This window comes from Streptopelia decaocto (genome assembly GCF_964273445.1).
Source record: "Streptopelia decaocto genome assembly, chromosome: 3".
NCBI classification, from domain to species: Eukaryota; Metazoa; Chordata; class Aves; order Columbiformes; family Columbidae; genus Streptopelia; species Streptopelia decaocto.
In genome coordinates this window covers 16,348,385-16,363,875 of record NC_138656.1, presented here as the reverse complement: position 1 = coordinate 16,363,875, position 15,491 = coordinate 16,348,385, and the positions used below count along the sequence as shown (strand labels likewise).

General features: G+C 41.2%; 1 protein-coding gene across 1 annotated transcript in view; it reads left to right on the top strand.

Moving 5' to 3' along the window:
* The window catches only part of FOXN2 (forkhead box N2), a 37,148-nt gene extending 30,386 nt beyond the window's left edge, over nucleotides 1-6,762 (top strand). The window contains 3 exon segments of the mRNA XM_082047850.1: nucleotides 1,493-1,561; nucleotides 2,027-2,453; nucleotides 2,455-6,762. Of these exon segments, the coding sequence (XP_081903976.1) occupies nucleotides 1,493-1,561; nucleotides 2,027-2,453; nucleotides 2,455-2,488 (530 nt within the window). The 3' untranslated portion in view covers nucleotides 2,489-6,762.
* Nucleotides 6,763-15,491: the final 8,729 nt, after the last annotated feature.

The window sequence follows — 15,491 nt, the reverse complement described above, 5'->3', positions numbered from 1 at the left end:
TCATAGAATTGTTTAGGTTGGGAAAGACCTTTAAGATCACAGAGTCCAACCATTAACCTAATACTGCCAAGTCCACCAGTAAACCATGTCCCTAAGCACCACATCTACACATCTTTTAAACAGCTCCAGGGATGGTCACTCAGCCACTTCCATGGGCAGCCTGTTCCAGAGCCTGACAACTGACAACCCTTTCATGAAGAAATTTCTCCTAATATCCAAATTATATAAGATAAGGAAGCCAAACTGATGATTCTACAGTCCCTTTCCCAGTACTAACCCTAACATAGTTAATGCATATGATGGAAGCTGGATGGAGGGAGGGGAAGAAATGCTATAAAAAAATGGCATTGCTGATGTTTCGCTTCAGCAATTCTCACCCCGGTTCCAGTTCGGCAGGACTGAGAGCCCGTTCTGCTCGCTGCCGGCACCTTCCATGCATTGTCTTCCAGCCCTGCTTCTCCACTCATCACTCATACGTACATACATATGTACCCCTCAGATGTGGTCTTTTGCTCTGAGACATGACGGTTCTTGTGGGAGCTCACCATCGTTTTGCTCCTCTTTTGCCTGGTTAGTCCACTACATATATACGTCTTACATATTTCTCTCCTGTATCAGGAGAGGGATATATAGCCTATATCTCCATCATCCATAGCTGAAGTGGACAAAGGAAGACTGGATTCCCTGTTTTTTTTAAAGTGCATGAGCATTTCCTGAAATGAGCGGGGAAGGCGTGGTTGTTTCTTTTCCTTTTCACGTGGTTCTGGTTGGAAATGTCATTCCTTGCCATAATATCCTCAAAGTGCCCTTTTTGAGATGCAAGTAGTCCAGTCTGTGTGGCAAAGGATGGAGTTTTACAGCAGCGCTTGTCACTGTAGTTAAAAGTGCCGCCATTCACCTAAATCTTTTAAAGTGCCTATTTATTATTTAGATCCTCATGCTTTCTAGAGCAGTGCCCTTTCCCCACTCGTCTTCTCAATTTCTTCCATTTGGCTTGTTGTTAGTGTGAAAAATACTGCTGGAGGAGAGAAGTGTGCTGAATTAGTGCTGTGTTAATGAGCATATTCGCTCCTCAGCCTCTTCACATAACCAGGGTATGAAGCTGTTGAGATGCTTTGCTGTGGCATATGCATAATCTTTCTCTCTCAGCTGGTACGAACAAAAGCCACTTGTTGATAAGTATAGCAGCAGCATCGTTGTATGAATGTCTAATTAATAATGTTGCTGATTCTTGGCTTCGGCTTTGGTAAGTGCAGTGTGAGAATTCAGCTTTTGAAAATTCAGGTTTTGAATATCATAGTTAAGATATGAGACTGTTCTATAACTGTATTGCACTGTAGAAGAGTCATGCTCTGTCTAAATTCATCCATTTCCCCCCCCCAGCTCTTTATTGTAGGCCAATATATGCAGATAGATATTCTTTGTATGTTCTAGGGACCTCATTTTGTCAGGCTTACCTGAGATCTAACGTTTTGATACTTCTCCTTCACAGAATCCGACATTGATGCTGCTACTGCAATGATGCTGTTAAATACTTCCATTCAGCAAGGGATGTTGGACTGTAAGCATAAGCCATTTACTCTGTTTTTCTTCTCTACCTACTAGCTAAATGTTTTTTCCATAAAGTTTCAGAAGTGAGTATGGTCTGGTTTCCAAATAGTAAGAGCAGTCAAGAAGCAATTCTAGTTTGATTATTCTTTGTGCTCGCATCACAGAGTTCTATAGAACCATGTTCCCCCCAACCCCCGCCCCCAATTGATTTTGGGTTTTTTTCTGCAAAGTTCTTCCCTGCCCTCTTTGTGTTAGATGGTAAGAAGACATTCTTGGCTACTTCTGCTTCTCCGGCTCTTACTTGTGATCAGTTGAAGGCTGTTGTCCTCTGTGCATGACAGTAAATGTGCACAAGATATTATGACTCTGAAATGCTTGCGTTCAGCTTACTTTGCAGTCAGCCAGCCACAGCATGCTCATTTCGCAGGCGAACTTATTGAAGCATTTGCTTACTGACGGATCTTGTTCTTAATAGGTGAGAAACCTCAGCCTCTGAAGGCGCCTAAGAAGAGGAGTTATGGCAGCGCATTCAATCCTCCCAGTTCCATAAATTTGCAAGAAAATGATTCTGCAGCCACCAATATCGATCCGAAGGAGGATCACAACTACAGTGCCAGCAGCATGGGTTCCCAGCGCTGTGCATCTCGGTCCAGTGTGTCTTCCTTGTCCTCCCTTGATGAGGTGTATGAATTTATCTCCAAGACCAGCCATGACGGAAGCGATGGCAGCGAAGGATTTCATAGCGAAGTGGATACAGATGTTGACTATGAAGATGATCCTCTTGGAGACAGTGGCTATGCATCACAACCTTGTGTAGATACCTCTGAGGGATGTCAGCCAAACAAAGCGTTTGAGGAGTTACGTCAAGAAATCGATGAGGAATTGAAAGAAGCAGCAGGGTCTCTGCTCCACCTTGCTGGCATCCAAACGTGTTTGAGTTCCTTAATAAGTACTGCAAAGACCCACTGTCACAAGCAAAGGAAAAAATAGTATGTTTGTCAGTGTTGAATATATACATATATTTTTTTTAATTGTGGCAATACTCTTCTACTTTTACCCTTCACAAGGGAGATCAAAGCCATAAGAGGACTCATTACTTTTTTATTTTTGGCGCTAACTATAATTTAGCCATTTATTTTTAAATCACTGCCTAAAAAAGAAAAATAATCTTCTCAGATTAGAAGAGATGCATGACTTGTGAAAACCTGAAAGCATACTCCTTAATGATCCCTTTTATTTTTTTTTTCTTTTTAATAGTTTATTTTTTTTTTCTAGAGATACGTTTATTCAGATGCACATTGTGGATCATATTTACGTCTCTGCTGGCCCCATCTGCAGAGGAGACTCTTGCCCTGTCTAAGGGCTCTGACTTCCATGTAAAGGATTAAAAAGGAGGAGAAAAAAGAAAGGGGGAGAAAAAAAAAGGGTTCTGGCCTTGCTTGTCTCCTCCCACTCATCCTCTCTTCGCTCTTCTGAGACAGGTCCTGTGGAAACGCTGGTGAAGCAGCTCTGAGTGGCTGCAGCTCTCAGCCCATCTGACACAGCAGCAGAAAACCTGTAGCACTCCAGGAGCTGCTTTCAGCAAGATGCGAAGTGCTGCCTGGAAGAGTGGGGATTGGGGTTAGCTGAGGTGGGTACCACCCACAGCTTTCTCTTTTTAACTCCTTCCCCCAAATCTGCTGTGTGCAGGTCAGATCCCTGAAGGAAATATTTTTTTTTTCTTTTTTTTTCCCATCTTGAGACAAATTGTCTTTTTTTTTTTTGGGTGGTGTGTGTCCTTTTCATGCAGATGCACAACGTGTGTACACGCACCTTGGATGTAGCCAACAGTGAAACTTGCCAAGTTTGGTGTTGTCCTTGTGTTATCTTTGTGTTATGACTACTGTTGAACATGTAGTAGCTGTGCAGTCCTGGAACATCTGCCCTTCTGCCCCACTACACCAATTCAGGGGAAGAAAGGACCCAACAATTTGATGGTGGTGACAACATGGACGAGGTGGAGGCTTTAAGTGGCCAAGGTGATGAATGGCGGCTGAAAAGGGAACATCTTACCCCATAATCTGAGAGAGAAAATAGAATAGCTTCCTTTTGGATCAGTGAATCCTAAATTGCTTTGGGGGTTTTTGCCCCTTCCACCCATCACTCGGGTTTCTGTGTGTGTTTTTTTATTTTTGGTTGGGTTTTTGGTTTGGTTTGGTTTTTTTGGTCACCTGAGCTGTCCATACCTTTTGTTTCTCATCACTGTGCCTTGTCCTGTGTGAGTCCTCTGTCAGCCTCCTGCCACATAGAGGGCATCTAGCGAGCAAGGCTTCAGCCTATGGATGTGCATCAGAGCTCAGGAGGACCTCTCTGTTTTGGGAAGAAACTCCTTCACAATTCATTTTTGCAATAAAATAATCTCTTGGTAGTTCACAGACATCCTTTGGCCAAAAATGTTTTAGTGGTATGGTGACGTTTTTTCCTCTATTGTGTTTTGTTTGTTATTGGTGGTTGTTTGTTTTTTTTTTTTTAATCTTTTAAAATCAGTGGTAATTGCTTACATCATCTTAGATTTTTTTTTTTAAGTTTTCTGATCAAAAATGGCTAAGCAGTTCTGTTGGACTGGGTTTTAACAGTACTGTAAGTATAAGGATGCCTTAAGTATGTTGCAGAATCTTATACAGCTATCAAAGGTCATCTTTTCCTGTTCCCAAAAGGTAGCGTGATGTGCCATAGAAGTTCTCCCTGGCACGTGAAGCTGGTGCTTCCGGCAGGCGTTGGGCTAGCTGGTTGAAAATTAGGAGCAGAGCCACCTAGGAAACCAATACCCACTGTCTGGGTTGTTGAAAAACAGTGTTGGATTCAGCCAAAAGTTAACCTTTCCCTAATGGGGCATTTTTTCTGGCTATTTGGAGGCCTTTCTTAGATCAGTGTGGTGGTTTGTTTTGTTTTGTTTTTAAATTATTTGTCAGTCTCTTCACAAATACTGCCATAAACCGTCTACTAATATACGAACACAGCCGTGCTGCTGAAGGTCTGTTGCTCTGAGGGCCTGTCCCAGTGCCTCTTGAAGACAACGCTGGTGCTCCCGCTGACTCAATGGCTGTTGGATCAAGCCTGAAGTATTTCAGGTTCTTTGCATTTTGGAATTTAAAGCCAATATTATTGTTTTTGAAAGCACAAACACTAGGGAAAAAAAAAGTTGCGTTTTTGGTTTTTCAATTACTTCAGTTTTAAGAATGTTTTATTTCTTGAAAGGGAAGAAAAATACTCTGCTGCATTCCTGCTTTGTGTGAACACCCGTTAGCCTACACCTGTAACAGGGCAACGTGTGTGCAGATGTGTGTGTCTTCTGGATATCAGAAGTTGTGCATTAGCCGAATAGATCTGGTATCACATGTTACTGATGGAAAGTAGGGGTAAAACTCGCTATTTAAAGGAAAAATGAAGTACCAACGCAGCGGTTCTTAGGATTTGGGGGTGTGGAGATGTGAATGCTTGGTGGAACTCAAGGGTTGGCTTTTGTACCTTGATGGAAAACTGCAAAGGATTTGTTGATTTTTAGTGTTGATGGGAAAACAAAGATTCAGGTACAGAGGAATGGCGTGAGCCGTGTGGGATGCTGCTGGGCGCCGCGATTCCGGCCGCACGCTGGTGAAGAGGGGTGCTGCCTGGCTCCTGCTGAAGGTGGTTGCAGCTTTTCTGTAGCTTCCAGTGAAAGCCGGATCAAGGGCCGAGTACTCTGGAAACTGCGGTTGTAGTCAGCTCCATGCTTTGGTTTGGTTCTGAATGACTTGCTTGCCCCATATAAAATTTAAGAAGGTTAATACTTACTGGTAGTGTGGCTGTGCTACTGTTAACCCTGAAGCTGGTGATAATGACTTCAGCATTTCTGAAGGGATGGGGCTGGGATGCTAACAGTGTGTTTAATTACCATATGAAACAAGCAATAAAACCATACTAATCAGAAGTGTGCAGTGAAAGCTGCATCCAACCTTACGGCGCTCAGCCTGGGAGGACAGGAACCGTGGAAAGGGTAAGTGGAGCCACGCTCTCCACGCTTTTCTGCCTTCCCTGTCCCATTGTGAAGGAAAAGGCAGCTGATCCGTGCTCCTGACCCATTCCACCACATTATCCCATGCCTCTTCCTGCACGGTTTGGGAGGCAAAGGCTTCCAGCTCAGTTGTAGAGCTCCCTTGGTAGTGGGAGAAGAGCTGCCCTTCCTTTTGCTTACGTACCTAGCATTGGGTTTGGGTTGTTTTGCCACCTCAGTTGGAGACCCTGGTGTATATAGTATAAATTGAATATAATTAAAAGTTATTTTGATTGTTGGGTTTTGGTTTTTTGTTTCGTTTTTGTTTTTTAAGTGACATGTAAAACATTCATGCCAACGGTTGACTCAGATATATTCTGGCAAGAAAAGTATGAATGACCACATTCAATTCTTCAAATACAGTGAAGAAGTGTATGAGACTCATGTACAAGGGAGGCTGCTCTGTTCAGATAAATCTGATGTGAGTACTGTACGAACCTGTATTGGCCTTTCAGATTCCCATACTAAATTACTGCTTTTGTAAAGGTCACATCAATCATTTTACAATCCGACTGTAAAGTCGAAGTTGTAGGGTTTGCAACTTTTCATCAGCCTGAAAGTAAATACAAGCTTTAGTTACACTCATACACATTAATAATGGTGTAGTCAAAATATTTATTGAAAAGGTAGAATATTTTAAATGTTGCACCTGCCATTATATCTTAAAGCACATTCTTCACACCTAACTGCCAGTGCCATTATCAAGTCTGTTTTATAAATGTACATTTCTTCAAACTAAAAAGTGCATAATTAAAAGTATTATGTTACTGCCATATAGTGATATAAAACATTTTATAATTGCCAATTCATTGTAACTATTATTTATTTAAAAGTGAATTGTAAGAATGCTTTCTGATCAAATGAACCAGAGTTGTTTTTAAACCGTTCCCCTTAGCTTGTTTCTAATGTAGCATAAGCAATGTCCTTGGGTTTGTTTAGAATAATTTTGCCAGTAGGTGACCAATTCTAACCCTTTTTCCTCCAGTTTAGTCCTTTACCCCTTTTAAAGACGATTTACAGAAGTTTAGTTTTTTGTATGCTAATCTCTGTTAATTAAAATGTTTATAAAGTTTATTTTTACCAAAGAGATGCAATTCATTATGACAAAATGTTGCAGAATAAAACTTTGTTTTATAACATTTGTGACTTTTCTGCCCACATTTTTCATTCAGATGATCAAAGGGGCTTTTCTAAAATAAACAGCATTGCAAACAAGAAAGGACTGTGTTCTCTCTTTATCTACAGACCCTGGTCTCAGCTGGTGCGCCAAGTCCTCAACCTTGCCATGTAAATCTCTTCCACAAGACTGGGCTAGTGTTAAAAGCTAAATATGTAATTCATTGTAGATCTCCGCTTGGTTAAGACTTGCATGCATGTGCATGTCATCTGTACAATAACAGAACCCTATCAATCCATTGTACAGTTTGGTTACTGTCAGGTTCACCCATAGCTGGCCCATAATATTTGAAGAGCATCTTACTAAGGCAAGATTTCACCCTTTAACCTGGAAGCTAAGCTATATTTTGACACCTTGGAAATTGCTGAGATACTACTTTATATCATTTGCCGCCTTGTGCAAAGATTTGTTTAAACAGAAATAACTTGAATCTTTTCCTGATGAAAGATCTGTGGTGACTTACAGTTCTGTATTCATATCGTTATGGCTAAGTTGCTTCTATGACACTCAAAAAGATCAACAGCATTGTACAGGGCAGGTAATTTTACAAGCGTGTCCCTGGATAAAGCTGCATAGGTCTTGTTTGGTATTTTTTCAGTATTTACTTTTGCTTAGATATGATTTATGGCGTCTGTTGGGTCTTTATACATAAGGCCTTACGGGAAGCACAGCGGTGGGACCACCCCTCTCTTCTTTAGCAGCAGATAAATACTCGCCATCCCGCTTCCCACATGCATCCCTTGCTGTGCCCGAGCAGCGTCCCCTCCAGTGCACACACACGTGTCCTTCCCATGCTCAGGAGGCAGAACTACCACAGCGGGAAACAATACGACACGATGTTTATCTTTCTTAAGAGCAGACATTGATCCATCTCTTCTAATTTTTTTTTTAGTATCACTGTGTTAAGTTTCTTCTGTAGGATCTGATGGAAATACAGTTCCTTTTGCAATACTTGAAGTGGTACAGTAGATTTTAACAAAGGCATGCGTTCATCACCATATCAAATAATATTTAAATCACAAATTATAGAATACATATGTACTATAAATATATTTGATTTAGTGTTTGTCTTAACATACTGATAAGAGAACAACTGCTCTAATGAGTTCAGACAAAATCACAGCTATGTATCATATCTTAGTGATATCTTTCTAATTGTTATCCACTATATCATGCCAAGAAAGCCTTAAGTTCATTGTTAAATTTTCTGAGAGTGTTTTCCTCTGTGACAACTTTGCTGGGAACCCCGCTCTGTATGGAGCCACAACTCTCAAAATAAAGCATTAACTAAAGCAATTATCCGCTCACACCAGCTGTATTTTAAGGACATTTGTTGAGGAAATACTTACTTATTTTGTGAAGATGGCTGTCTAAATTTGACACAGAATATGGCTATACTTTCACAGATCTTGAGTTTCCAGATACCACTGTTTAAGCTTAGTCTGAGTAGTCTGAAGAAATATATGATCTGGTGTGCTTGGAGGTAATCAATCACATATCAGTATTAGTCCAGCAATGTTCCTGTGAACTTTCCCAGCGTATTTGGACACAGAAACTCTCAGCCCTGTTTTCACCTGCAAAAGATGGATTTGCACCTGAGAAAGCAAAGCAATATCACCCCCTCCCCAAATGCTGAGTCTTCAGATCAGCTGGGTTCCTTGTTCTCCCTTCTCTTCCCAAAGGCCCTCCTGAAGGTTCCTGCAGCTCTCAACTACTTACAGCTAAAGCAAGATTATTAACTGCCCTCTGCCAGTGTTAGTTTAAACAGCTCTTCGTTAAACATCAGAGTGTTTGTTTTCCTATCGCGTCGTACAAAAGCGATCATTTCACTCCTCAGGCTCTTGACTTGTTAAACAAACTAAGATTATTTGGTTTCCGTTTGGAAGACATGATCTTCGTTCCTCTTAACCACTTTTCTGTACATTGATTCCGGTTTGAATTCAGACTGTTGGCATGTGCATGAGAAGAGCTACTCTGTGAGAGTGTTGGTGCTTTTTGTAACGTGGCCTTCATACCCTCCCTGCCTTGGCAGCACCACTCTTGCCTGCTTGTCCTAGGTTTGTCATGGCCTTCACCATGCTCGCATACAGTCGACTAATCCTGTTATTATCTAATATGTCCACCTCTTCGTTATCTTCTGTCACTGTAAAACCGTGAGGAGCCAGTCAGCAAAAAGAGTTGGTAGTTTGTGACCTGGGACTGGATTTAATGAGATCTGTCCTGATCCTGACTCTTTGTGATCTCTCCTGGTAACCTTCCTGCTCACCAGGAATTCCCTTTCAGCACAGCCTGTCTGAATAAAGGAAGAAAGACAAGATTTATCAGCCGTGATATGTATTCCATCAATGCAAGTTGCAGTTCAGCTCATGTTGCGGTTTACCTACAGGACTGTTTTTGTTTAAAACGGTGGGGACAGATCAAAGGTGTCTTTGCCTCATGTCTGGATAGGAGATGCTACATTTGCCATCATCACACCTCATGTGAGTCATCAGAATGTCCACCCACAATGAAGTTCTCATCTGTTCTCTTTCAATGTTCAGAGAAGAACATCTAGTTCCTTTAAACTAGGTATGTCTAGCTGAGTGTTGCTTTTATGCTGGGCACCATAATCTCCATTACCATAGCACATTGACTTCCCAAGCCCTAATGGGCAGTACACTAGATCAGACTGAGTCCCTAATTTCTGTATCCATTCCAAAGACGCTGGTAGCAGTTAAGCACTTGTGTATTTTCATGTCTAGAAAGGCAGGATGGTCCCTATCAGACTGACCTCAGGAGCGCTGATGTGCTCCTGTGCTTTGCAGTTGGCCGGCAGGTGTTCAGACAAATCTCTGTAGGTGCCTGTATCAACCAGCATCACTTGTAAAAATAGATTTCATGCCTTAAAGGCTTTTTTTAAAAAAATTAATTAACTCGGTGTCTTGGTTTCTTATTAACATCCAGTAGGTTCCCAGTTGTTTTAAATGCTAAAATTAGCTCAGCAAACTACATTTTCAGTTATTTTCAGTAAGGGTACATTTTATTCTCTCATAAGCTTTGTGCATGTTTTCTGAACTGCTGGTGGAGGTTTCCATGCTCTGAATACACAGTTGGACCTCCACAAATTACTGGCTTTTTTCTTTTCTTTTGGCTCTCAGTAATTTGCAAAGATTAAGCATCCACCTGTTGAGTCTGACCACGGTGTGCTGGCTGAAATGACCTGCTGTTTTGCACAGAGGTGTAGGCAGAGCCGAGCCATTTCAAAAGAAAAGATGTTTCCTTAAATCTCCGAGTGGCTACACAAACCTGGGTATTAACTCGAGTGTGATCCTGTTGTATGCCACCTTAAAAAAATGATGCCGCCGTGTGGCATGATGTCACCTTGACCCAATCATAACCCATTTTCTGTCAGCATAACGTTAACTCCCCAGAGAAGCATCCACTGAGTGACAGCAGCATCCCATGCAGCCGTTGCTAAGCGACAAGATTCGGCTTTCAGCAGGATCTAATTTTAAAGTATTTAACCCTAGATCTGTCAAGGCTCATTATTTCCGACGTGGTTGTTAATCCCTACTTGTTGGTGTCCAACTTCGCAGATACCCTGTTTCTGGTAGCGTTGCTGGTTTATTTATATGTAGTGGCTCATAACAAGGAGAAGCGTAAGCACCCTGGGTCAATCGCCAAATTTCATTTTAGTGCTGATCTATTAATGGAAATATGGGATGCAATTAGAGGTAGAAAAGAGTGCGTTGTCATTCTGTGAGTCTTCCTTTCTTTGCTGGCTCGTGCCAGTGACTTGCACCTATTTTCTCTCTAAGAAATGCTGTTTTTCCAGTGAATGGAAGGGTGGCTGACAATAAAATTAAGCATCAATTTTTAGTAATGTTATGTGTTGTGTTCTATCTGAATTTCATCTAGGTTAAGAAGCTTTTGTCTTCTTATCTAAAACCATTCCAATAAACTGCTGTCATTTTGAAATTAAGGATTGTTCTTTTTACACTGAAATACTTCAACTCTTTTAAAATATTACACAGAATATTTATCATGAAGTTCCAGTGAGTATTTTTTTTAATAGTTTGCTACATTTAATTCCTTTCTAAAGTGTAGAGGCCTGGAAGCCTACTCCCATATTAAAAAACAAAACAAAACAAAACCTGACCAACTGTGTCATTCCGTGATTATTTACTACACATCCCTGTATGTACACTCAAGTTCACTGCTTCTCTTAAAGGTATGTGATATTTCAATCAGCTGCCATGATGCTGCTTTTACTGGTCAGTATCATAACCACACACAAAAACAACCACCAACCACTGAGAAATGACCAAGGCCCCACCCCTCAACGTAGTAAAACACAAAGAAAAAAAATTAGACAATGCATATTTTAAAAAATGCTTATACAGTCCATCTCGGCCTCGTAATCCTCCCTAAGATTATCCCTCCTCCCATTGTCCAGATTCAAAACCGACACTGCTTTGCTCCTCATGCTGTTTCTCCTTTCCAGTTCATACAAATCCACAAAGACAAACCTGCCTCCTCCAAACCATTTTTCCCAGCAGACAATTTGATTGTAATACTCCCCTGCTGCCTTTCGATCCTCCCAGGGCATCCCCCCTTCCACTGCTTCAAGTTCACATTTCCCATCTCGGGGCTTGCGATGTACAAGTAACAGTTTATCGCCCCCTCGTTCTACATGGCATGTTGTGCCTTCTCCCTGTGCTGTCGGTGAGGAACTCTGCCCCACATCTCCTCCAGGCCTCTTCTTTTTCCATGACAGTCTTATGCACCAAAGACCAGGCTTTAGCTCATTCTAAAAGTGCAAATTGTTTCTGAAGGTGCCACAAGCTTTTTAAAAAATAGTTAAAAAAAAAAATCATCTTCATTAACAGGAGCAATTCTGATTAAAATGTTTGCAAATCTACTGGTAAATCTTCCAGATCTCTTTCCTTTCTCCACTCATGTGTCTATCTCTGGAGATCTGAATAAACTAAGACAAACCCATGCCGTCTGTGCTGCAGGTACCAGCTCCTGGTTTGCTGATGTTACTCACAAAGGCTTGCAGGTCTGTGTCCGCACCTGGTGTACGTGAAAGAGCATCCACTTATCGCTGTACAATCTTCATAATGCTCCTTCTCAATTCAGTCTTTTTCTCTATGAAATGAACATTTTGTCTCTCTGGAATTAAAGTACATGGATTTTATGCTTCTTTCTCCACCAAACATGGAAGACTCCAGGCTCTGAGCACAGGTAGTCTCAGCTGGGCCGTGTTCCTCAGCTATGGCGCCTGCAAACATCAAGAAAAGCAGGAAACAAGGCTGTAGAAGATGTGCAGACCTTCAGTAAAAGATGGCAGAGCTAGGGAAGAAGTTTCATCTTCCTGGAAGAAAGGGAATTCTGCATTCAGAAGAAAAAAACAAAACAAAACATAAACCTTTTCAGCTGTAAGTTCTGCTGTTTTATAGAGTGGACTAGATGATCTTTTGAGGTCACTTCCAATCCTGACATTCTGTGAATGTCAGGAAGGGTTTGCTGTGAAGACACAGAAATTGCTCCTGTTGCACCAAGCGCCAGTATGTGTTGTACCTGAGCTGAACATGAGCTGCCAAGTCAACTCTGAATTATTACAGGCAGCTGCCTGCTCGGTTTTTCCATTTTCTCGTTCTCAGCAACTTATTTTTACACAAAAGCACCACTCCCCTGGCCATGCACACACCCTATAGATGACTCAAGCTATTTATCCTATGGGCTGGGAAGGGACGCGAGAGACAGAGAGACTTGTTTTAATTTCTATTTTTAAATGTAACAGAAACACTGAAATTATGATAATGAAGATTACAAATAATTAAAAGAAACTGTTCTGTGAACTGCATATCTGTACATGCATATACATTTTTTTGAGTACTTGGCAATTTAAAAAAATCAGCAGAACAATTGGGTTTCGAAGGAGGTGAAAGGTTATACATAACGAACAGTTTGTTACAGTCACCATGAGAAATAACAAGCGCATATCGTGAGTACATATCCTGCTGTTCATACTTGCCGTTGCTAAGATAACAGAAACAAAACACCAGTTTAGGGTGTTTGCAGCTTCCGAGGATGTGGTTTATGCATTGCTTGTGATAGTCTGCTGACTATGGCTCCCTTCCAATCATTTTTTATTTTTTTTCCGGATCGTAGAAACCCTTTTGTTGTGAATACTTGTAAGCATGTGATGACAATGAAGTTTGTTTTCCCAAAGCACAGAAAACATCCTGGATTATTCAAAATATATTCCTTGTTTGTTTCTCTACTTGCACCTATTCACAGAGTATGTGAGTACAAGTTCTGACTAACTGGATAGAAGGGAAGGCACTGTTTGGGCAGGGAAGGGAGAATAAAAGAGCTTGAAAACAGGACACATTGAAACAATCACGGTAATTCTTAAACAAATTATTTGTCTTGAGGCAGTATCTAAAATTCAGCAGCCATTATGCTAGCTGCTAGGTACAGACATAAGGACAGATTCTGTTCCCATGTGTACCCCTGGCTCTTTGTTCTTCCCCATGAAAGCCAACAAAGACAAGCAAAAATGCTGTGATCCTTGTAAGATATTTCCTTGCTCAACGTATCACGTTTTTTCTTGCATTAAGCTCTGCTGCCGTAACGTGTACTAAGATCATGTGGATGGATTTGCGGAAGGTATTATTTTGGGGGTTCTGTGGCAACCACCCCATGCTGCTCGGCATTTCAGTCAGTTGAACTCTTCTCGCTCTGAACTTCTGGTGACAGGATCAGCCTCTGCGGTGACACACAGAGTTGCTGACACGGGAGCATTACGACACCACGCTGCAGCAACTCGCATTGTGCGCCTCTCCAGCGCAGCGCTTGGACAGACTTGCTCTCTAGGGAGAGATGAGCTTTAGGGAAGTGCTTGCGAGGAAACAGTGCAATACAGACATTTTTTTTCACAGCTGAAAGCAGGGGAAGTAGCACTGCAGCTGCAATGACAAATCAAAAGGATTAATCTGAGAACTTCCTATGAGTAACTAAAAAAACAAACAAACAAACAAACAAACAACAAAACCAGACATAAGCCACATAACTTTATTACTTGTATGTTTGGGGAACTTTGACTCAGGCTGTTCACCAAGTACCATCATGGAATGGTGATAAACCATATTATATGGTCCTAACATTATATGGACTCCAGGATCCATGAAACCGAGTAAGAGGCAGGACCACTTTAAAATACGAGAAGCTGGCCTGATGCTTTAAATACATTGAAACAGGGCTGTTCTGATGAGCCTAAAAATCCTGCAGGCAGCTCTCAGCCTTAGAGCCCTTAAGTGGGAAAAGCACCCATTTTTTATTCCCTCCGTCCACTTGTGTTTTAAGAAACTGGCATTACCTCCTATGATAAATGCCCTATATAATGTATATGTAGATCTTGCCATTCTGGATGGATGCAGGCAAATAAATTCTCCACTCCTCCAGCCTGAATGCTGGCTGTCCAGTCAGAAACACCGTTGTGGTCGGTGGGAGAGCAATTCATTCTGCTCCAACTAGGCACTGTAATTCCCTCAGCTCCCTTTCCCAGCTTTCAGCTGTGAAACCTCTCTGCCAGCATTTACTGCGCCAGATACAAGGAGAAAATTTTATCACAAAAGCATCTTTGAACACAACACAAACTGGGAGTACTGTATTTTCCAAAGCATGTTCAAAGCATTTCAAGCTAATATTTCATGAAAGTAATATCCTAGAAAATGCAAACCTAAAAATACAGGCTTAGAATAATTGTAAAGGTTTTTAATAATTTTTCAGTAGAAATTTTACTGCACTGTCATGTGAGGACATACCATGCAAGGTATGATGCCTGTTAACCCTGATGTGCTGAACACCAACTGCAGACTCCATTTACTTTGTTAAGGGCTTCTGTAGGGAACAAAAATGGAGTAGAAGAGGTAGTCCGTCATGGCTCTAATATTAAAAACTAGAGCTGCCTTATTTCTTATTCCAGTATTGCTATTTAAGCTCTTTTGGTCATGCAGAACAGCAGCAAGACCATTTAGATGAACAGTGACAAGATGTGTTTTGCTTTTTTCCCTTTTTAAACTTCCTAAAAATGTGCAGTCTCTGTTCTTGGCAAAATGGATCAGTGACATCTCCTCCAACATTAAGACTTCCTGTGGAGATAGAAACATATTTAATTATCTGGCCACCATATCATATTTAGTGCTTGCCAACTCCATTACTGTGATAAGCAAAATAATAGCGCACACCATCGAAGCCTCAAGACTAAGGAATAGGATTAGTTCCTGTTACAGTCACCTACTATCTCCTCCTACTTAAGGGAAACAAAGAGAAAAGAAGGTAAGGAAATGATGATTTAGCATCTCTAGCACTACCCACTCCTAAGGAAAGGCTATGAAGACAACATGCTTAAATCAAGTGGAAAAAATGATACCATGGAAACTGAACAAAAATAATATTTGCTGTTGCATGTCTATCCTAGACCAGGAAGCCCTTAACCTGCAAATCACCAGATGCTCAGCATATACTGGTGAAGTATCATCACATTTTTGCTTTATTATTTTTTTCTTTACATAGCTGTTTCCAGTCATTTTCAGAAACAAAATCCTGCATTCGCTGGATGTCTGGCAGGACCAAACACACCTACTATGATGTCTTCAGGTTCTGCTTAAAGAGCGCTGCTGGTATATACACATTTAAATG